General features: G+C 42.7%; 1 protein-coding gene across 1 annotated transcript; it reads left to right on the top strand.

The window, feature by feature from the left end:
- Positions 1-1,871: 1,871 nt before the first annotated feature.
- AMMECR1L (AMMECR1 like) lies at positions 1,872-22,412 on the top strand. Its single transcript, XM_054038908.1, has 8 exons — positions 1,872-2,122; positions 3,570-3,676; positions 5,931-6,375; positions 11,381-11,491; positions 12,085-12,199; positions 12,969-13,059; positions 14,071-14,167; positions 18,910-22,412. The coding sequence occupies exons 3-8, from the start codon at positions 5,969-5,971 to the stop codon at positions 19,019-19,021; spliced, it is 933 nt and encodes a 310-aa protein (XP_053894883.1). The 5' UTR covers positions 1,872-2,122; positions 3,570-3,676; positions 5,931-5,968; the 3' UTR covers positions 19,022-22,412.
- Positions 22,413-24,314: the final 1,902 nt, after the last annotated feature.

Here is a 24,314-nt window from a genome sequence, read left to right as displayed (position 1 = left end):
AACTACAGAATCCAAGCTACTAAAAAAGAAAACCAAACTTCTGCTGGTGGCATCTGACTCTGTTGATGAAAATGAACATGCATTGGTCTGCTCTGCTTTGGATTGTTATCAGATAGAACCCATTATCAGCATGGATGCGTATCCTCTGGAAGGGTGGTTGAAGCATTAAGGGACATATGAATCTTTAGCACATCTGGCATCTAAATAGCTTGCAATCAAAAATAATATAAAGTGAGCACTGTACACTTTGTATTCTGTGCTGTAATTGAAATAGATACATTTGAAAATGTAGAAAAACATCCAAAAATATTTAATAAATTTCAATTGGTAATCTATTGTTTAACAGTGTGATTAATCATGATTAATTTTTTTAATCATGATTTTTTGAGTTTACTGCGTGAGTTAACTGCAATTAATCGACTGCCCTAGTTTTGAGTTTTCTTAATGAAACAGCTAAGTGGAATTGGAAAAGGTTCAGAAAAGGGCAACAAAAATGATAAGGGGTATGGAATGGCTTCTGTATGAGGAGTGATTAATAAGACAGACGTTTCAGCTTGGAAAAGAAATGATGAAGGGGGATATCATTGAGGTCAATAAAATCATGACCGGTGTTGAGAAAGTAAATAAGGAAGTGTTATTTACTCCTTTCCATAACACATGAACTAGGGATCACCAAATTAAATTAATAGGCAGCAGCTTTAAAATAAACAAAAGGAAGTATTTTTTTACACAACACACACTCAACCTGCGGAACTCCTTGCTAGAGGAGTTGTGAAGGCCAAGACTGTAACTGGGTTCAAAAAAGGACTAGATAAATTCATGGAGGATAGGTCCATCAGTGGCTATTAGCCTGGATGGTGTCCCTAGTCTCTGTTTGCCAGAAGCTGGGAATGGGCAACAGGGGATGGATTACTTGATAATTAAGTGTTCTGTTCATTCCCTCCAGGACACCTGGCATCAGCCACTGTTTGAAAACAGGCTACTGGGCTAGATGGATCTTTGGTTTAACCCAGTATGGCCGTTCTTATGAACATAGGGTGCAGGCACAAAAGCAATTTAATTACTGAGGCGGTGCTACACGGTGTAATACAGGCCAACATAATTGTGTAGTGTAGTCAATGGGCATGCCCAAGTGGTAAAACCAGCAAGAATAAGGGAGCCCCAAAATGGCTACACAGTCACCAGTCGCTGCTGTGCCTCTGCCAGCCGCCGTGGAGACGGCACCAACACCCCCCACTCCCCCGTGTGGGCACGGCTCGCTCCGAGATGTCTGTGCTGGCCTCCGCTCAGCCAGTCAGAAGCGGTCACTGTATACGAGCCCCGGCACGAGCCGGCCCCCGCCAGAGATATGAACCACCTAGCAGAGGTCGCCACTTTGCGGCACAGCCGTGTCTATACTAGAGTCGGGGCTGTCGCGTGGAGCTTGGCCTGGCCCCTGCCTACACAGCGGAATCCGAGGCGCCCACCTATACAGCTCAGAGCAGACACCACTGCCCACCCTCAGTTCTAGTGCGCATGCCCTTCTCCGTCCCCAAACGCGCGCCCTCCTCCGACCGTGTCCATTATCCAATGAAAGAGCAAAATTCACACCGCGTGAGTCAGGCCCTTCCATCAGCCAATGGCCCAAGCCAACGGTTCACACTGGATGGGGAGGAGGAAAAGCCATTTTAACTCATTCGTATTAGAAGAGTCACGTGCCTCTGGTGAGGTCACATGATGCAAAGCGGAAATATTTGGCATCTATGGTTTCTTTGTGAAAGACTATCCCTTCTTCTCTATGGTCGGGCCAAGGCCGCGGGGCCGATGGGAGACTGGCGGACTGTGCACATTCTTCCCCTATTACCTCACTGTCAGGGAGGAGGCTTCTGGGATAGGGGAGGACCTGGGTGCTGCCTCGCTCCCTTCCAGTCCTCCAGCCCCACTGCACGGCGGCTTGGGGAATTCTTCGCCCCGGCTTCGCTGTGCGGCCCCCCCCGCCCCGCCGGGCCCGCTTCTCCGGGGAGCCCCTGCCCAGCCCATGGCTCCATGAAGCGGGAGGAGGCGGCGGAGGGGAGGCAGCGGCGGCGGCGGCTGGGCTGAGACGGCAGAGAAGCCGCGTCCGGCGCCGGGGCCGGAGGAGAAGGTGGGAAAGTCCCCGGCGAGGCCCCCACCCACCGCGGCCTCTGCGCTTGGGGGAGCCGGGCCCCCTCCCGGTGCGCGGGACTGTGGAGGTTAAATCCCCGCCCTAAGCCGGGACGCTGGGGGGTGTCTCTGTGCAGCCCCGCGCGCCCTCGTCCCGGAAAGTTTAGCGGCCTCGGGCGCCGCCTGTTGGCGAGAAGCAGCCTCGCTACCCCCGCCCCGGTCATCTCCTGCCCCATCACCTGGCCAGTCACCTTCCTCCCCTAGCCCCCTCTGGCCGCTTCCTGCCCTCCCAGTTGGTCACCTGTTGCTGCCCCATTAGCCCCTCCCCTGTCATCTCCTTTCCCATCCTGGTCACCTGCCCGGTCACCTATTTTTCCCACTCCCTCCCCGGTCACTTTCTGCCCGCTCATCTCTCTCCTCCCCCCCCCCCCCCCTACATCAGTTGCCCCATTACCTGCCACCAGCCCTCACTGGCCACTTCTTGCCCTCCCAGCTGGTCACCTCCTGCTGCCCAACCAGCCTCTCCCCTGTCTCCTCCTTCCCCCCACCTTACATCACTTGCTGTTCTATCATCTCCTTTACCCATCCCCCAGTCACTTGCTTCCCTATCACCTCCTTTCCCCTGGCCTTACATCTCCTGCCCCCGCCCGGTCACCTCTTGCTTTCTTCCCCATCTGGTCATCTCTTGTCCCATCACCTGCCCAGTCACCTTCCTTCCCTTAGGCCCCACTAGCCACTTCTTGTCCTCCTAACTGATCACCTGCTGTCCCCATCATTCCCCGCCTGGTCATCTCCAACCACCTAAACCCCCACACCTCCTGCTTCCTCCCCACTTGCCCAGTCAACTCTTTCCCTCCCCCACATGTGCTATATTGCCTCTCAGGCCAACTTCTCCCCTGCCAGTTCCTCCTGCCTGTCTCACTGCACGTGCACTGTCACCTGCTCCATCTCCACCCTACCCCTGCCAGTCCTTGCAGATTCCCCATGTTTTATGTCTTGGGGTATTTAGAGTAATTGGAGTTTATTGAAAGCACCTGGTTGCTCTATGTCTGTCTTGCCCTTTCCTGAGGGGTGGGAAGGCAGTTCCTGGTCCAGGGCAGAGTTTAATTAAGGTGAAATGCTGTCTGATATTGTATCAAAAACAGTGCCTCCACTAAAGCATCTGTTCATTGCATGCTGACTTCTGCATGAGTTTATATTATACCCAGACAGCAGCATATGCAAGAGGTCCAGGGAACATGGTGATTGATAGATACCCCGCCTTTGTTAGCGACTTCACCTGATCCATCCCTTCCCATATATCGGCTAGGCCTGGTAGTTAGGAGTGGACTCCTGTCCAGTCTCTAGCTTCCATTAATCCTTTTGTACAATTCTTGTCTTCATGTAATGACCATTTTATAACTTCAGCCTCATCTGTAACACACAATCCCTGAAATCCTCCCTTTCAGATTTGGGGAATAGGAATGGGACCTGAGAAAAGAGAATTCATTCCTGATATTAAGTAGCTTCCCCCACACGCTGCTGCTCTCTTGGCAATACAAGTTTTCTGCTTTCAGTAAGTATGACCTCATGCTAATACAACAAGATAGTAAGCTCCTATTTCTTTGCACTAACCTATATTCGTAGCACAAAGAGAAACAATATGCCAACACCCCAAAGTTGCCTTCCTGGATAAACAGAAAGTGCTTTCATGTTTTGTCAACTCTGCATCATAAACTAACGTGGCAGGATGACCAAATGTTGTGCTTTTAAGGGATATGTTGTTTAAATGGCTGGAAACCCCAAGATTCTAGTGCCCAATCTCTGAAACAAGGGTTTCTTGAGCATGCACTGTTAGTCTTGCTGCTGCTCTCAAAAGATGTAGTCTAATATGTAAATGGGGCAGGGTATATATGTGGTGAATTTAAGAGTGATAAAGCGAGAGCTATGTGGTGTGACTTGGTTCATTTGTATTACACTAGTATCCAGATTGAGGCTCCTTGGTGCATTACAAACACATTAAAAGGCGGCTCCTGCTTTGAAGAAAGCTAGTGCCTTTATCTCTACTCAGTCAAACTCTAGATTAGGTCACAAATGAAAATAATCTTGGTATCACTCTAGTCTTCATTTGTTCACAAAACAATTGGGGAGGATGAGTGGTCACTGCTCAAAACCAATCTTGGACTGCGACATTGGGCTGTTGCAGGTCAGGATGGAGGTGTATTGGCATAGTTGTATGGGAAAGATAACACATCACATACCTGTGCAATTTAATTAAACACTTTAAGCAGAAGTAGTCCACAGAGAGAGAGAACAACTCACAAACATCCCGAACCAATCGTGTTCCATTTTGGGATAGCACAACAGTCCTGTAGCAGCTAAAATAACTCTTTAGAACTTAAATTGTTCTTGGTTGTAGGAGAGGGAAAGGGAATTTCCCTGAATAAACAGTCTAATCAGCTATGTACCAAATTGGTTCTTTTCCTCCCAGCCTGTGTGTGCGCACTCTTTTCACCCACCACTTGAATGTTTGGAAATTGGAAGAATGGTCCAGTGGTCAAAGCATTGGCCTGTCAAACAGAGACCTGGGTTTGATTCTGACTCTGCTACACTTCCTTTGTGACCTTGGGTAAATCACTTAGACTTTCCATGCCTTAGTTCCCCATTGTGAAAACTGGGGCTGATACTTCCCTATCTCACAGGGTGTTGTGAGGATAAACACATTAAAATTTGATATGTTTGGATATTATGGTGATGGGACCATGTACTTATCTACATAGATTCTTATTCCCCCACACTCAGTCCTCACCCTTGTGCATGCTGACCCTCAATCATTTCCTGACCCTCTTGCACAGGAGCCCAATCTCTTTGCCTACATTCAGTCTGCTCCTTCCTGGGGTGCATGAGCCTGCACTCAGTTTTTCCTCCCTACATCTTGTGAGTGTACGAGTGTTTTCTTCTGCACCCCCACCACATCCTCTGACCATGGTAAATTCTATCTCCTCCCCCATGGCTGGTATTCCATTTCCTTCTCTTATGCTGGGTATACACTGTGCTTAAAGCTACTCCCTACCTGGTACATATCCACCTATAGTCTTTCCTATCCATGAGCCCTGGCTTGAGTCTGTATTGCTGGCATTTGATGTGTGCAAACATTATCAGCTTCCTTTAGCTGGTGGTTCTAGTCCTGGTGTGGCTGTGCTGGAGTCTGCAGTAATGGCTTTTTTTTATAAAACATCAGTTTATGGTGACAGTTTCCTTTTCTTCTTGACACATATTGACCAGGCCTGAGTTGAATCAAGGGGAGGAAAGCCAACAGCCTGGCATTCAAGAGACTTGTGAGAAAAGATCTGTGGACCACATCCTTTAGGAGAGTGGGGGAGGGGGAACCCACCACATGCAGGGCTAACAGCCATTAAGGGAGAGGCAGTAGCCGGTAGGTGAAAGAATGATCCCCAAGGGAGTGAAGGGAGCCAAGTGGGATGTGACTAGAGTCCTAGCACTTTTTTTCTATTTCACTTCCTGCTTGGAGGCCAAATGATTTTTCTTGTATTGATTTTCCTACTTTTATTTTTAAAATATACAGTAAGCCTCGCCAATCATGTTATTAGTGTGATCAGGTGGAGATAGTGGTTTATGTACACTGCCACTCTGCACTGAAACGCCTACTCTCTGTACAATGATTTGGATGTTGTTTTGTATCTATAAGTGTGTTGCTCTGTCATTTCCCCCCCAAAAAATGAACCTGTCTAATATCTCAATAGGGGAGAGGAAGACACTCTTGCTTTTTTACCTAGTGTAACAATCTTTTATATTGCTTTTTTTGCCAGGGTTCTGCAGTGCTCCAGGCAGCAAGTGCTGAATCAGGATGGGAAAAAGACGCTGTGTTCCTCCACTTGAGCCCAAGTTGGCAGCAGGCTGTTGTGGGGTAAAGAAACCCAAATTGTCTGGGAGTGGAACACACAGTCACGGGAATCAGGCTACAACTGTGCCAGGCTCAAGTTCGGGTCCTCTTCAGAACCACCAGCATGCAGATGGGAGCAATGGAAGGGAGAACATATCTGACTTAACTTTGGGCCCTGCAAATTCCCCAATTACTCGAATGAATCCCACTTCAGGAGCTCTGAGCCCCCTTTCTCGGTCTAACGGAACTGCCAACAGTACCAAGAACCTTGTAGTGACAGCAGAGATGTGCTGCTACTGCTTTGACGTACTCTACTGTCATCTCTATGGTTTCCCTCAGCCACGACTTCCTCGATTTACCAATGATCCCTAGTGAGTAAACCCATATGTGCAGGAAGAAACCTGACAGTCCAGCACCCAGGGCTCTGACTTGGTGGGGAGGGAGAAGGGATCTTTGGAAAACAGGCAAACTAGTGTTCAGGAATACAAGGGGGTTATTGTGCTGCTTGTAGGATGATCTAAAATCAAAACCAAAAAGATTGACCATAAGTAGGGAGTAAAACTCATATCTGATTTGTTTTAGACATAAGTAGGCATTTAGGGAATGACATTTCCATTTGTCACACTAATAGAAGGCAAATGTTAAGCTTGGAAACTCTCTGTGGGAAGAGCAATAGGCTTACCCAGAAAGCTTCAGCTCCCTATCTAATGGGCTAGATAATGCAATATATCCCTTACCAAGATGTACAATCCCAGTTTACGATAAAGCATCCCAACTTCCCTCTACTGTGATTTGATTCCTCACTGAAAGAACTTAATTATACAGTAATATCACCCTCATTAAAGCACAATGCAGCTTTAACTTGTATAATGCCTTTCATGGAAACTGTACAAAAGGGTTAAAATAGAGTAAGAGAAACAGAAGTGGTATGGAGCTTTTCAGAAGACATTTAAAATAAGATGGTAAGTTTGAGGGTGGGGTAGGGAGCCAACATCGTGTGGCAGGTACTGCAGTGAAACCAACCTTCATGCCTATCGTGCTGATTTTGTGAAGGGATGAGGCTGCTGCTTGGTGAGTGGTAGGAGAATAGACTGTGTCAGAAGTAGGTTGAAGCAAGTCAGTGGAAGGTTATTGAAAACAAGGGATCCATCCTGAAATAAAGGATGAGCCAGTTGAAGTTGGTTGAGGATTGGGTGAGACAATGGTGATTCTTTGTATGTGTAAGAGGATGGGCAAGAGAATTGCAATAGTCAGTGAGATAATGAAGATTTGGAGGAATCAAAGTAATGGTGTAAATGGGCAATGTTGTGGAGATGGTGTTAGGCAGATATGCAGCTATAGAAGAGGTGGAGAGTCCTGATTCAGGGATGACACCAAGGTTATGAACAAAGAATGTGTCTAAGAGAAAAAGACAGGAGATGGTTTAGTTCTGTGAGGATACTCCTCAAGCATGTCCATCTGTGAGGTTTAGCTGAGGAAGTTGAGAGGAACCCCAAGGTTACTTAGTCAAGGCAAGCAGAGCGCATGGATGACAAGACATTACAGGTGTCAAATCTGACAAAGAAGCAGATAGAAAAGAACAGTGGGCTGAGAATTCATCTCTGTGGGACTCCTTCAAGAGGGGTTGTGGCACAGATGAGTCACCACCAAAAGTGGATAAAAATAAATTGCTTTAATTTTTAATGTTAATTTACATTAATGTAAAATTTATGTAAAAGTACCCATTCACCTTTGTCAATAGCTAAGCCTGTTAGACTTATTAAATAGACTGGATGCCTCCACCCCCATTCAGTTATCAATATGTGGCATCCACATGACATAGGTTGTGTATCTGTGCAGTTGTCATCACATAAGGATTCTGGCTGCATACTGTACTCTAATGCACTATAAATACATTTGAGCAGAGAAATGGTCTAGGCTAGACTATAAAATAGTTGCTGGTAATATCCAAATCTAAATATTTCCTTGTCATTCCCTGGGATCTCAGGGTTTCTTTTAGAAAAGTATATATTAATCTGCTCATTGTTTGGTGCTTGCTGCTTGGAATAGGAAGATGAGCTGTATTGTTTTGTCTATTCCCAAGTCAATAATGCAACTTTATTTTGTATAACCTCTTTCACACAAACTCTGTTACAGAACACTTTAGAGTTAAAAGGCACTGTTCAGCTGACTAATTTTAAATAATTCAAGTTTTTGATAGTACATCTTGTTCTTAAAATTGCTCTTTTTTAATAAGGGTTTTTCTGTTCCTAAGGTGATACTTATAAAGATCCTAAAAAGAGCAGAACATCACATCTGTGGGCCTATCTCCTCCTTCCCCTTACTCAGTGCAAGTGCTTGCTTGCTATTCCTTCTGGGGCTTTGGAGCGGAGCCTGGAGCGGGAGTGTGGAGCAGTGGAGTTGCAGGTTTTTGCCTGGAGCTTGCTCCGGAGCACAACTCCAAAGCCCTGGCTTTGCTGCTACTAGCAAACGCTCTCTCTCAGGCCCTTCAGAAGAGCATGGGCATAGGTTCCCTCTATGGGATGATGTTGCCATGCTGGGGCATGAGACAGAAGTGTAATAGACTATATAAAACCAAGTGGTGTCAAGTGCTCAAAGCAATTAGACTAAAAACACAGAAGTAATTTGCAATGGTGTCCTTTTCACTCTGTTAACTTATAATTAAGAGGTATAGACAAGAGACAAAGGTATGCACTAATAGTGACCAGGTCACGTGGACAGACAGGTATGCTAGACAAACGGTAAAGTAGATGTCCTTGTTATAAAATGAAAAATTAGGAAACCAACAAGAATACCATAATCAAGTTCCTAGTTTGCTAATTAGTGAAGCCTAACTATATTTTGTCTGTCCTCTGGTACCAGGATACTTTTACCAAATTATATCCTTTTTCAGCATCAGCATTATTTTAAGAAGTTTTGAACAAAGCAATGTGAATGTACTAAAAACATGCACAATTGATTTTGGCTGTACAGCATCAGGTATGCTGGTCTTCTAAAAATTGACACCATTCTGAATTCAACTATCCTGTCCTCTGTGATTATATTTCCATCATATTGATGAAAAAAAGCCACAATGCAGGTTCATTGAAAACATAGATTTTGGGTAGAAATATGCATCTTCAATTTCAATCCTAGAAAAGACGGAACTAACTCAGAATTATGTTCCATCAACCATGGAGCCTCTCCCTCTTTTTCTGGGCTCAACCTGTGACCTTTCTCTTTGGGATCAGTGTCACGTTAGCTAAGTAAAGGAAGGGTTCCAGAGCGTTTCTGATTTGTTTATTTTTTTTAATTTGTCCTTGTGCGGTTCCAGTATTCACTAGATCAAGCCAAATTTCCACTGAGTCTGTGGCAGTAAGGTCATCAGCCTGTAGTCTGTTAAATTCCTCAGACATCTCTTTTTGCAAGTTTAGTACCTCTCTATAGAGTCTGTTATGTGAAATGTGTATTATGTTTTTCCACATGCTCGTTGCCAGTTTCAGTATGCAGTAGCTGGATGGAAATGTAGAGATGCATTCTCCTGAGAGTTCCACCAAGCATTGCTCAAACCATCAATCCTGTGTTTCTTTGCATTCAACCAGGTTGCTAATGGTTGTGGAAGAATTTTTCAACCTCCTGTTTGGGCAGATTATTCCACAATTGCCACTTGAGTCTTTCTTGCTCCTTCCTCTGGAACTGTGTCTGGTACTGGCCACCGTCAGTGGTAGGATACTGAACTAATGGTGACTGACTTCTCTGATCCAATATGGCAATTCCATTGTTGCTCAGGGATGTTATTGGGTGTTGCTTTCCTCATTGGATTTTAAATAGTGTTTTAAACACCTGTACATCAGAAGTTTACATGACTGTACTTGAGAAGTGCTCACAATTTCATTTATTTTTGTTCCCTAAGCAAAACATTATGGTGGTTTTGGTAATTGAAAATGTCTCACTTGGAGGATCAACAGATTCATCTGGATTCTGCTCTTCCACTTCAGTAGACGTTTCTTCCAATGGCACCTTTTGAAAAATTAAAAAAAAATAAAATTTTCTGCATTTTTTGATATGAGAATGAATCCTTTTTAACTTTATTCATTCACAACTCTTGACAGTGTTTAGATTTTTCTTTAGAAAAATTGCTTTCATTATTTCAGTCCATACTCTTCTCTTCCACCATTTTTCATCTTTAGACATATTCAATCTGAGAAATTCGTACACTGATGTTTAGTATCAAGTAATCACTTGTTCTGAAACGTTAGTTTAACGCCTTTCTCATTTATTCTGGTTAGAATTAAAAGTGACCGATTGAATTCAATACTGTGAAGCCTGGAAAAATAAGGTTAGCTACCCAGCTTTATGTGTAGCTCCACATTATCAGATGCCCTGCCAAACTTTCTAGAAGTTGACAGTTCACGACCTTATACCTCCTCTCAGCCCTTCAAAAACTCTTTCCCTTCTCCCAACAGCTAATGAGACTATTCCACCCACTAATCACAACCTCCTCTCCAGCCACCAATGACTCCACCCATTTCTGTTCCTCTTCCCCCTGCAGGCTTCCCATCTGGGCCTACTGAGAAACAAGAAAGGTATAATGAAAACCTTGACAATCTCATCATCATTTTCCTGTTCTAAAAAAGTTAGGAGTTAATTTATTCACAGATTGAAATTAGAGCCTACTGTTTCTCATATCAACCCCCCCACCCCCCCAAAAATAAATTAATTAAAAAAACTCCCTGCAAATATGTTCATATAAATTCTTGGGGGGGGGGGGGGGGGGGAGGTGTGAAAAATTGCAATAAAACTGTGTAAGAGGGTGGGATGATGTAGTATTTTGTTTTTGTTCAGTCAAGAATGTCTGTTCAGCAGGAGAGAATCTCCATAAATATAAATCAAATGAAACATAGGCAAAAGGAGTAATGAATAAAAATTTTCCGAGGGGAATTGATCCAGACGTCAGAACTTGGACATAACCCAGAAAAATCTAGGTTTGTGTTTTCCCTGAAGAAAAGCTTTTTTCACAACCCTAAGTGTGTGCTTTTTGTGCAGCGCTTTGGCGTCCTTCAGTTTTAAAGGCATGCTATAAATGTATAGGTGTTTGTTTCACCTATGTTAGTTTGTTGTGGATTTGTGTATAAACTAGTGGACAATACCAAGAATTCAGAGACTTGCACAGAGAGGCAGCCTATGGGGTTAAGCAACTCTGCTGCTCATGGGAAAAGGTGACAGATACTGATCTGTCTACAGATACTGAAAAGAGGTGGGAAATGCCTTTAACAAAAATTACTGGGCACACTGGTGCTTATCAGAGTTAGCACACACTTGCTTTTTCACACTTTGCTTGTCTCCCCCAAGGCTGGGATTCTTTGAGGCTAGCGTGTGTTTGTTTTGCCTTTTCAGTCCGCTTTTTGTGACGTGGAAGACGGGGCGAGACAAGCGGCTTCGTGGCTGCATTGGAACCTTCTCAGCCATGAATCTTCATTCAGGACTCAGGGAATACACATTAACCAGGTAATAACACTGAAAATGAAGTGATTCTGAGACCAACCTAATGTGCTAAAGACCTCTGTTTTTAAAGAGGATTCAACGCATCAGAGAAATTTTATTAGATTTATAAATCTGTATAATTTTATACATTTCATAATAAAAGAAACGTTCAGAACTGCACGATAGTTGAAAAAACGTGACATACCAGGGACCTTATGGACCATCTCTGCAACAGCTGAGTCTTCTGTTATCTGTGACATCTGGATTTTGCTTGACCTCTTAATTTTTTTAAAGGTAATTTCAAACTTATTTACATGCTGAATGTGCCCGCAGCCTGCACGTTTTGGTGGTTAATTCAGTTTCAGTTCTCTTGCCAAAGCGACTATTTCTTTACAAATCCAGAGAGGCTCTGTTGTATCTTCTAGTGAACCAAGTTGAGGTCTCTGGATACATAATATGAAGATAACAGGATAGGATTACTTACAATGTCCTCCACCTCTTGTGACTGGAGAAACTTTTCTGTAATCTCAGGCAGGTTTTAAATGTAATGACTCTGTGTGTGTCTGAAATGTTGATGCAGTGTTGGTTTTAGGCCATGTGTTTCTGTCCCTCTGTAGTGCACTTAAGGACAGCCGATTTCCCCCCCTGACCCGTGAGGAGCTGCCTAAACTTTTCTGCTCTGTCTCCGTCCTCACTAACTTTGAGGATGCCAGTGACTACCTGGACTGGGAGGTGAGAACAGGTGCATTTGGAACTCTGCATCACTCTCTCGTTCCATTCGGGTTCGGGTTAGTACATGGTAATGTGTCTCCTTCATTACAAGGGTGTATGGATGTTATAACTGGGCTCAGAGGAACTGGGGATGGAAAACAAGAGGAGACAGGAAAGAGACCAGTTAAATGATGGATGAATAGTCCTGTTGTGGTTGGGAAGGGATCTAATTGGGGGGTTAAGGGAGGTGAGGATGTGGCTGGTTTTATGGGAATCTAGAGACAATTTGGTGAAATATGAGGACATTAGGGATTAGAGGAAGATATCGTTTAGGTCCTAAGGAGCCAATCGGTGCCAGAATGCTAGGGAGACAGTACATGGAAATGCATTCGTTTTATAAGGAGAAATAAAGAAGAGGGACTTGCCAAAGTTTGTGGCTTGTGGGTGTAGTCTGCTGGTGTGACTCTTCCTCTACAGGAACTCATGGCCTGGCTGGCCCAGGAGAGGAGATGGGAAGCTCTTTGCCCTGTTAGAAGTCTGTGGCCTAGTTTGGCCCAGGAGAGGAGGCAGGAAGATTGGTTGTGCTGGCCTGGAAGAAGAGGCAGGGGGCCATTTGCCCATCTGGGGAAGCCTTTGGTTAGGCTGGCCTGGGAGAGAGAGAAGGTCCTTTACCATGGCAGGAATGTGGCCAGACTGGCGCAGTGATGCATTGTGCTTTGATGAAGATAAGTCAGTCAGGGATTCAATCCCAGCAAATACCTCTCACTTGGCTTTTCATTTCCATTTGTAGGTTGGGATCCATGGGATCAGAATAGAGTTCATCAATGAGAAAGGTGTCAAACGTACAGCCACGTACTTACCTGAGGTTGCTAAGGAACAAGGTGGGTTTCAGATGGCTGCCATATATGGCAGTTCATCTTGTCACAGAAATGGCATATTTAAAGTTAAGGATTGTGGGTCTAGATTGCAATAGCTGTGAAAGGCCTTCCACTAGAGCCACAAACACCAAACATCATGTGGCTAATAGACACTCTACACCACTGCTGTCTGGCTTTCATCTGGCCCTTCTTCCCCTCCCATGTACACACACAATTGAGTCCTTTAAGGTGAAAAGGATCCCGGACTTAAGCAGTGGAGGATCTTGAAGTTTGGACCTTTCAGGTTTATTCAGCGTTGCATGTTTCCTCTTTCATGTTTCTCCCACCACCAAGGATATCTGCAGGCCACACAGCACCAGCACTCCAACAGGAGAGAGACTTTCTCCTCATTCTTGCTAATGTAGCTCCTCTAGATGAGGGCAGGAGCCAGGCACCCTTTGAGCACAATTCCCACTCAACTAGCAATGGCCACCATTGTAACTGCACAAAATATTGCCTCCTTTCCTCCACATTGCAGAGTTGAGTTGTCACATCCTGCTGGCCCTGGGGTAAAAGACCAAGGTAGGAATTTTAATTCTGATCTCTCACACAGCAGTGCACTGTGTTGTCACTAGACCATCAGGCTGATCCAAATTCAACTCTATAAGAGCTAGGTATTATTTTAAGATTTAGACAACTAAACTTGAGCATGGAGAAATGGGTCAGTGGTCCATGCAGCAGTAGCAGGGCGGAGACCTTCCCAGAAGAACACTAAGCTGCTATATTACAGGAGTTACAGTTCCCCTAGGATTTTAGAAGGGTTGGAGTGTGTGTAGATAAGTGTGCAAGTATGAGACCATGCATGTCCAACTCACTCAGTGTGTTTATAAGGCTCAGTCTGTAACCTGCTGTATGTTCCGTTTTTTGTCAGCACTGGTTTTTCTGGTTTTCTACAGCCCTGTTTGTCTCTTCCTTTTCTTTACAATGCGGCTGTATACTAAAATAGTAATCCCCCTTGCTGTTACTTCTCAACAGACTGGGATCAGATCCAGACCATAGACTCCTTGCTCAGGAAAGGTGGATTTAAGGCTCCGATTACCAATGACTTTAGGAAAACAATTAAACTCACCAGGTAAGCTAACAGCTTTGTAGTTTTAACTTAATCAGATAGTATATTATTGGTTTCAAAAACAATCCGTTTTCTGCTTGCCTTTGATACCAATATTGACATGCCACGTTCAGATGAGAGGTGTAGGTTGAAGGCCAGCATCGTAAATGTTATACATGAGGTAGAGAGTTTATATTGCAACACAGTATAACATGTTCAGTTCATGCAGAAGTTATGGAGCTGGGCACCTGCAAGTGAGCAAATTCCAAATTAAATTTTACCGCCTCTAAATTTACTTGACGTTTATCAAGGTGAAAGATTAAAAGAAGTAGAAGTCACTAAGCTAACATAAGGTAGATGCAAAAAGAACGAGGAATACTTGTGGCACTTAGATTCTAACAAATGTATTTAAGCATAAGCTTTCATGGGTTAAAACCCACTTCATTGGATGCATGCAGTGGAAAATACAGTAGGAAGATTATATGTGTGTGTATATATACACACACACAACATGAAAAAATGGGTGTTGCCATACCAACTATAACGAGCGTAACTCTGGTCTACAATTTTTGAGAAGTCGTCTGCTTCAGAGATAAAATGTGCTATTTATTATGTATTTCGATGTGCTGAATTCAAATATGACAGTTAAAACAACTGATTGGCTACTGTTTCTGAGATATTTAAGTTTTTACATTTTATGTTTATGTATATTGTGTAGATAGTAGAGTTTTAATCATAAATTGTAAACCTAGGTCTTTTCATGTGTTTATGGTTGCTTTACATGATAATATTTCACCTGTCCTGTTTATGTAACACTTTAAAAATCAGCAAAAGGGTTATATAAATAAAATTTATTATGAAACAAAAGGCAAAAAACTATTATGTACATAGTTTAGTCCCATTCAGTGTCTACTCGGCACTTCTTGGCTTGTCTCTTGTATTCATTAAATGGAGCATCTCTTGTCACTGTCCAGCAATAGTCTGCAAGCATTGATGGGCTCCATCTGCCCTGATAGCGTTTCTCCATTGTTGCAATGTCCTGGTGAAATCGCTCGCCATGCTCGTCGCTCACTGCTCCGCAGTTCGGTGGAAAAAAATCTAGATGAGAGTGCAAAAAATGTATCTTTAGTGACATGTTGCAACCAAGGCTTTTGTATGCCTTGAGGAGGTTTTCCACCAACAACCTGTAGTTGTCTGCCTTGTTGTTTCCGAGAAAATTTATTGCCACTAACTGGAAGGCTTTCCATGCCATCTTTTCCTTGCCACGCAGTGCATGGTCAAATGCATCATCTCAAAGAAGTTCACGAATCTGAGGACCGACAAAGACACCTTCCTTTATCTTAGCTTCACTTAACCTTGGAAATTTTCCACGGAGGTTCTTGAAAGCTGCTTGTGTTTTGTCAATGGCCTTGACAAAGTTCTTCATCAGACCCAGCTTGATGTGTAAGGGTGGTAACAAAATCTTCCTTGATTGAACAAGTGGTGGATGCTGAACACTTTTCCTCCCAGGCTCCAATGACTGTCGGAGTGGCCAATCTTTCTTGATGTGGTGGGAATCTCTTGCACGACTATCCCATTCGCAGAGAAAACAGCAGTACTTTGTGTATCCAGTCTGCACACCAAGCAAGAGAGCAACAACCTTCAAATCGCCACAAAGCTGCCACTGATATTGGTCCTAGTTTATGCACCTCAAAAGTTGTTTCATGTTGTCATAGGTTTCCTTCATATGGACTGCATGACCAACTGGAATTGATGGCAAAACATTGCCATTAGGCAGTAAAACAGCTTTAAGACTCATCTTCGATGAATCAGTGACCAGTCTCCACTCATCTGGATCGTGAACAAGGGCTGCCATCACACTATCGATGTTGTTACAGGCTACAAGATCACCTTCCATGAAGACGAATGGGACAAGATCCTTTTGATGGTCATGGAACATGGAAACCCTAACATCACCTGCCAGGAGATTCCATTGCTGTAGTCTGGAGCCCAACAGCTCTGCCTTACTCTTGGGTAGTTCCAATCCCTGACAAGGTTATTCAGTTCACCTTGTGTTATGAGGTGTGGTTCAGAGGAGGAGGATGGGAGAAAATGTGGGTCCTGTGACATTGATGGTTCAGGACCAGAAGTTTCATCCTCTTCCTCGTCTGAGTCAAGTGAGAATGATTCTGGTGCATCAGGAACCGGCAGTCCTTCTCCGTGGGGTACTGGGCGTATAGCTGATGGAATGTTTGGATAATGCACAGTCCACTTTTTCTTCTTTGACACACCTTTCCCAACTGGAGGCACCATGCAGAAGTAACAATTGCGGGTATGATCTGTTGGCTCTCTCCAAATCATTGGCATTGCAAAAGGCATAATTTCCTTTTCCTGTTCAACCACTGGCGAAGATTTGTTGCACAAGTGTTGCAGCGTATGTGTGGGGCCCACCTCTTGTCCTGATCTCCAATTTTGCAGCCAAAATAAAGGTGATAGGCTTTCTTAACCATAGTGGTTATACTGCGCTTTTGTGATGCAAAAGTCACTTCACCACAAACATAGCAGAAGTTATCTGCATTGTTCACACAAGTACGAGGCATCTCTGCTCACTTTGGCTAAACAGAAATGTGTCCCTTTGCAAAATTAAACAGTGACAAATAAGAGAGCACAACACTGTATGATTTCTAGAGTTGATATAGGGCAATTTGTTCAGCAGAGTGATGTAAGCTTCATTATGATTGCATCATCCGTGACTTCTAGGAATAACATGATGCAATTCATATAATGTATGACGCAATACCAGCTTCAGATTGCATCATTCATTGTTTTGCCTAAAAAGCACTGTCCAAACCCAGTCATAGATTTATTCATAGATCCAGTCAAAGATGTATTTTAGTCATTTCTGGTTTAAATTGAGATCCCTTCCCTTTATAACTCACTTATCCTCCGCCATTCCCAAGTCAAGGGTCGTATATACTGACCCAATAGCATATCTTGAAAACTAGAGCCAATCAACAATTTTAAGCATCATTTTCGTTCTCAGTGACCCAGAATTAGTACAGTTTGACTACATTTATTTCAGAAGCATTTTGGCTGTAGAGCAGTGTAATCAGTTACGGTGGGCTATTGTCAGCAGGAGGAAAAAAAAACTTTGGTAGTGATAAACAGGATGGCCCATTTCCAACAATTGACTAGAAGGCATGAGTAACAGTAGGGGGAATAGTTCTATTTTGTGTTGCATCTGAAGAAGTGAGGTTTTTATCCACGAAAGCTTATGCCCAAATAAATCTGTTAGTCTTTAAGGTGCAACCAGACTCCTTGTTGTTTTAGTACATACAGACTAACACGGCTACCCCCTGATACTTGACTACTTTGTGTAATGACCCATCCACTTCCAGTCTTTATTCAAGCCTAATTTAATCATGTCTAGTTTGCAAATTAATTCTAATTCAGCAGTTTCTTGTTGGAGTCTGTTTTTGAAGGTTTTTTTGTCCATATATTACTCAATAGGATGGCATATCTGTAAGGAAGGTAAAGCTCTTTTACAGTGGAACCAGCCTTAAAGTAGGCTGGTTTTCAGGCTTGCCCACCTATCCATGCTCCCAACTGCACTGTTGGTTGTATTCCCTTTGTGTCTGCTAGGAGGAAGCAGTGTCTGCAGGATATGGTTGTTTTGGGTAAAAATGGGGACATTCTGCTTCTTGTCAGCCCTTATCCCTAGAGCAAGGAAGTAGAAATGTGCTATAGTAACAGAGGAAGGGATTGGATGAAGATTCATTAACACCAGGGATAATATGGACTTGCCTTCAGCTGTTGTGTACATATGTAAAATGCTGTGGATGGAAGCAAACCCTTATCTGTTGTAGAAATTCACAAGTTTCCCAAAATGGACCCTCAGATTTTTTGGATTCTGATGGTGGAACATAGAGTAGCTATGTACACTCATCAGGAAACCCTCCTTTACTTTGAAGCTTTATTAGTCATTTCATAAATGTTTCAAGTATATTAAAAATTAAATTCACACCGGGGGTGAATAACACTTGAAAATACATTCTACTGTTTCCCTGAAAGTTTAACTCCTCTGCTTATGGCTTTTCTCAAAGCAAACATGCATAACGAATGCAAACTAGCAGCTTGTTGCCAGTGTCCCGGACTACCACTTCCTGAAATGTGTAACTATGATGGTCTCAGGTCAGGTTCTGATGTTGAAATATGTGATGCTAAAACACCTAATGTGTGTGGAAAAGTGAGCTATCTAGAAGGACTTGCATAGTCTGATATAAACAGTATTCTGTTTATAGGCAACAAATATCTTTGTCAGTCACTGGTGCTAAACTAGCACAGGTCACTGGTGTCCTCTCTTGAATCATGGGCCAAAACTTACATGCTTGGATGACTTAAGTTAGGTACCTAAATTCATAGGTACCTGCATCAAAGTAGCCTGATTCTCAAAGGTGATGAGTACTCATTGACATCTGAGAGGTCTCACTGTTAAAAATCTGGTCATGTTGATCATGTGTCTAAATATTTGTTTAGGAACCTGATTTTAGGCACCCAACTTTGAAAAAATGTTGGGCATTGCTTATAGGATGGATGAAGCACTTCTTCAGTCTTTCACTCTAATCTCACAATTTACATTTTTTCAGGAACGGAGCCCATCTTGCTCTGTGTGAGGTTGCTCAACCGTTGTGATGCTACTTAAGTGAAGATAATAAGTACACACTTGATATTTTTGCTGATGAATATTGTACTGTAGTTACTTCCTGTTATTTCCTGTTTCCTCCCAGGTACCGCAGTGAGAAGGTGACAATCAGTTATGCAGAATATATGGCTTCCCGTCAGCATTGTTTCCAGAATGGCACTCTTCATGCCCCACCCCTCTACAATCATTACTCCTGACACACGGCTGCATGACCAGTCCCGCCCCCCAGTTGCCACCAACGGCTATGACATCATTGGGGCAGATGCCTCCTCTTCTTGGTCCAGTTACTTCTATTACTGCACCATTTTATGATGCTAGCTTCCGTTGCCAAGTCTGCCTTCCAGCTGACCTGGGGGGAATGATGTGAGTGTGACAGAACTTCAGGGGCCCAAGCCTTATCTCAGCCTTCCCTCAAAATGGGGGTTTAGTTGGATTGGGGCTCCATGACTAGGAATTGCAGTGAGGTGCAGAAGACCCCTGGGAGTGAAAGTGCCACTTCAGATTGCTCTGTCCTTGTATGTCCTACGTTCTGGAAACTTGAATTGTTAATTATGAAAGCCCCCCAGATCAAGTAGGAGCGTTCCTCTGGCAGTCTGGGCAACGGAGTCCAACAAAACATTTTTAGGTTATTTTAAATTCTTTTTTTAATCTCTGGTATTTGTTGTGTATCAAGAGCTGATTACAGTCCCCAAACATCACAGGTGGACATCATGTTAAGGGGAGGGTTGAACATCTGGATAGCACCCCCTCCTCCTGGATGGAAACCATTTAAAGATGTGAACACCCTTTGGATGGTATTACAAATGAAACCATTGCTTAAACCCCAGAAGGCTTTAATTCTCATATTCCACTGTCAGTTGAATTCTCCAGCCCTCTTCTTCTGGTTCATATTCAGTTTTCTGGTTTAAACCGTGTTTTATGATGTAGCCTGCTATTGAACAGAAATGGTGAGGTACTTGAGTCTGCCTGGAAGATCTCCTCTCAATTACAACTAGGCTTCCTTACTGCCTTAGACACTGGTGGTAGAACCTACGATGGATTGGGGAATGGGAGGGGGCTCTTGCAGGGCATTGATTGCAGTCATACAAATGAATCTAGTGCCTGAAAGTTGTTTAAGTCAAGCAAGCACTCTCGGAGACATTCCTTTCAACAGGACAGCCACTTTCTCTAGGGTGACTATTGATCTGATATGAGAGTTGTTGATGTTCCAGTTCAAGGCAGGTCTACAGAGTAAAGCTATGTAGGTTAGCTTGTAAGTCATTGTCTAACACAATTTAGTCATTGCCACACCAAGCAATTTTTTTTTAAATATCAGTTTTACTCAAACCCTATTAAATTCCTGTGCATTTTGTATTTCCTCACCCATCGCTGCTGATTACACAAGATATTTGCCACTAAATGGAAGCATCTTATCCAGTCTGCATACTCCTCCTACCCAAGTCACTGAATGATGTCCTCAATACTGGATTATGGCACCTCTAAATTAATCATCAGGGACTGTAAAATGATTATACAAGCTTCTTACAAATATCTTGGTAATAGGCAAGGATGGTCAAAGAAAACACAGATTAAGAACATAATGGACTAATGGATATTTGATTGCATATATCCTCTAAAATGTGTGGTAATGCTGGCTTTTTAAACAGTCTGATATTCCCAGCCAGAAATTTACACATGTTCTCTCCTTATGTGGGAAGTGGGTCTGTAAGAAACCTCAAAACTGTGCATGCTGTTCCTTCTAATTCCTCTGAAGAAGTGAACAAAACCCTGCAGTTTTGCTTGTCAGTGTCATGTTGTGCTGCTCTTGGGGAAATGTAGATGTGAGGAAAAGGAGGGGGTCCTATTTTGGATATCTGTGCAATATCGTCCCAGCCTTGCTTCTGTACTGGGTCATTCTTATGAATTGCCACATTTCCCTTGTGATGTAGATGAAACAAGTTTGAAGATGAAGGGATTGTTTCACGATTTCCTGCTGCTGAGAATAAATCAGTCTTGTTACAAACTAGAGTGATTTGTAATTACTCTCCTAGGTGCCGTGAACTGATGGGGGAGGGGGCAGGGTCCGGTCTGGACATACCATTCACCTCCACCATCAATCAGTACTGATACATAGGGCTACACTCATTACTGTTCAAGTGTTCTATGTTATAATTTGATTTTTAAAGATTTAAAAAAACAAAACAATTGGTGCTAAAACTTCACCCCTGAGCATGCTCAGTGAGACTGATCCTGCAGATATGTAGTGCCAGGCTGTTCACCCTGGGCACACTAGCGAGACAGGTCATGCAGGCGTATAGTGCCTGGTTACACGACTCTATAGTTTCTTTTTCAAATGTTTGCCCTGATCTGTGTCTTTAACAGTGTATCGTGTTCTCTGGATTGGATTGAATTTTAATAGAAGAGGGAGTGGGTTAGCTGCCATTTTAAGAACAGAACTTTAGGACTGAGTGACCTGGTTGCATTAGATTGAAGTGGGCTGAATGGCTCGGGAGTGGGGAAGCCTTACCCCTCCCACTTCCATCCCCCCCACCCAGTCTATAAATAAAAATGCCTCTGTTAAAAATGGACTGTGTTCTTATCTTGGTGCTGTGAGTGGAAGAGCAAGCAGACTCAAGAAATACCAGTTTGCTGTCTGAGAACTGGGCACTCCGAATCAGTCCCAAGTGGGGTCCAGTTAGAAATCAATTGAAAAGCATGCCAGTAATCACATCATCTCAGAAAAATCTCTGGCAGGGACAGTGGTTCTCAGGAAATAATCCCTTTTCTGGATCATTAGATGACAGGTATGCATAAGGATGAGACCAGTCTGAAAGGAAACATATGGCCTTTCAGTTGCCTAACAAGAAGTGGGCAACCAAAATAAATGTTGACCACTAGGATTAAAGATCATCTCTGCAGGGGTCCCTTCAGTTGCTGTAGAATTCAGCTGGATAGCAGGTAAAATCCCCTCTTTCGAGGGTCCCAGCAATAGTCAGATGGTTTGGATTTTGCTCATCCTTAGCTGAATGCCTTTTGGTCCAGAAGGGTTTATTCTCATGATAACCATCACTGGGAAGTTACCTTGCTGCAATTATGCATTGTCTTGTTTTACAGTAACTACAGGAGAATGTCTTTGATCACTGGAGATGTCAGTGTTGGAATGTTTCCACTGTGAGGTTCTTAAAAACTTTTTCATAATATTAAACATCCAATCTCTATAGAGGCCATTTCAGTCTGAAAAGTTTTATGGTCAAAATATCACATATAGCTACAGTTTATAAGAACAAAAAAGTCTAAGAAATCCTGAAAGTTCATTTTAACTTTGGGACAGGATTACCTGTTTTTCGTAATACGTTAACATCTGCAATCTTCACAGACGTAGTGCTGTTTTCTGTTTGTATTTCTGGAACCTACATGTTTCATTTTTTGGTTAATTTAATTTTATTTCCTTAAAGCAAGGAGACTTCTTTTGACATTCAGTGCAGAGATGTCAGACCAATTATTTGTATTACACTTGGTTGCCTCCTAGCTATATAACTTCTGAGTGTAAATCATTGAACTCTATCCTCTAATGAAGTATTGTAGAGAATAAATCATAATGGATAAAGATGCTTTTGTTCTGTCTCATCTTTTCTCTCTCTCTCTCTCTCTCTCTCTCTCTGAATCTTGAAGTAGAATAAGATGATATCTCACCTTGAAAGCTGAACATGTATGAATACAAGGTCTGCCAGTGAACTTGAATTTCCAGTCTGGTTTTTTGGAGGAGGGTAATGAGCTGTCTGAGAGGAGACAGATTATCAAAGGAAGGAAGAAAGCAACATGAGATGTGTGAGGAAGTTTAAAAAAAAGTCACATGAATGTTTATCACATTAAGAATGATATATAATTAAATTGCAGAGAAAAGGCCATACTCCTGTAGTTGGCAGCAGAATTAATTTATGGAATTATAGTTAAGTAGGTATCTCTGAGAGTACAAAGGCTTATTCTTAAATCCCTGTGTATTCTGTGCAAAGGCCCCGTGACTTCTGCAGTACACAAGCTGAATTTTTTGGCATGATGGAAATTCTGAATTTGTGTATGCATCCGAATCAGTCCCAAGTGTTTTAAAAATGGAATTAGTTAAACTAGAGACTACTATTCTGAAACTTCCTGTCTTCAAATGACCCTAAAAAATCCCCATTAAGACTGAAAATAATTATTCACCTTTATTAGACCTTTTCTGTTAAACAGCCACTCAAGTGGTTGCTTAAGACAGGATCCAGTGATTATATAATAGTATTAATTATGTATTTCCATTTTGTATGTGCTAGGGGGCAGCAATGAGAAGAAGTGTAAGAAGAGAGAATAGGTGAAAGGGGAGAGGTCTAGGTGGGAATGGTTATTGAATAGTTCGTGATTTCTTTCTTTGAGGCAAGGAGAAGGACCTCCAAGCTGTTTTGTCCTAATCAAAGAAAACTGCCCAAGAAGCTCCTGCTCTTCAAGACTCAAGTTTGGCACTTGCCAGGAGCATGTACACTGAAAACTGGACTCCTCCTTGTGGAGGAGGAAAATGCAACCAGGGAAAATATTGTTTTTAACAAAATGTCCCGACTAAGTGCTAAAGACTGAAAAGCTAGAGGGTGAATTTCCAGGGGGTGAAATTTCTGTGGCCAAAATTTTCAGCTGCCTCTAAGGATAAAATCAGCAGCCATAAAATTATGGCATTCATGAGGCCTTTGTTCTATTATTATGCGTGTTTGTGAAAAGTCACCTTCTGAGGCAAACTTAAATAGTATAAAGAAAAAATAAGCTAAGAATACATTAAGATGAGCTCAATATCCTTCCTGTTTACAAAGGAGTTGGAATAGGTTGACTTATTCATCTTGTATTTTATGTGCTATGCATCCTTATTGGATCCTTTGTTCCATGTCAAGAATCAAGTTGATGTAAGAATCACTTTGTCCAGCTTTTCACCTAAGGCTCTTCCCAGTGTGATAAGTGGCTTGCATGGAGCATTTCTCTCCATTTTCCTTCATTGCTGCTGGACATTGTGAAATAAACCTGTCATCTCCAGATGCAATCTTTTCTGTGGTGATAAGAGGGCACATTTTCTTGCTTCGTATCACTTAAGGCTGCTTTTACATTGTACAGCATGTATCATTTACATACGATACATGATATTATTAGACCACACTGACTTAATGCTATACAGTACCTTTAAAAAGCAATTACAACGATGTATATTATATACAGTTGAAGTTCTATTAATTGTTTTGGTTTTACTTAATTTAATGGATGCTGTACTTTTGCTGCTTTTTTTTTTTTTTTACTGAAATGCTTGGGTATGTTTTAACGGCATTTTTATGTCAGCTTGGTTTTGGAGTAACATACTACTTTTAAATTGTTCCATTTTTTGTGTTAATTCTGTACACTTTTTTCAGTGTAGTTGCCCCTTACCTTGGCAGTTTTGTGCATTTTAAAGTAGCATTTTTGTCTAGAAAGTTAAAAAAAAAAAAAAAAAAAAAAAGGCAG

Source organism: Malaclemys terrapin, chromosome 9 (genome assembly GCF_027887155.1).
Source record: "Malaclemys terrapin pileata isolate rMalTer1 chromosome 9, rMalTer1.hap1, whole genome shotgun sequence".
NCBI classification, from domain to species: domain Eukaryota; kingdom Metazoa; phylum Chordata; order Testudines; family Emydidae; genus Malaclemys; species Malaclemys terrapin.
Note: the sequence above shows the minus strand (reverse complement) of the source record. Positions and strands in the feature narration are given on the sequence as shown.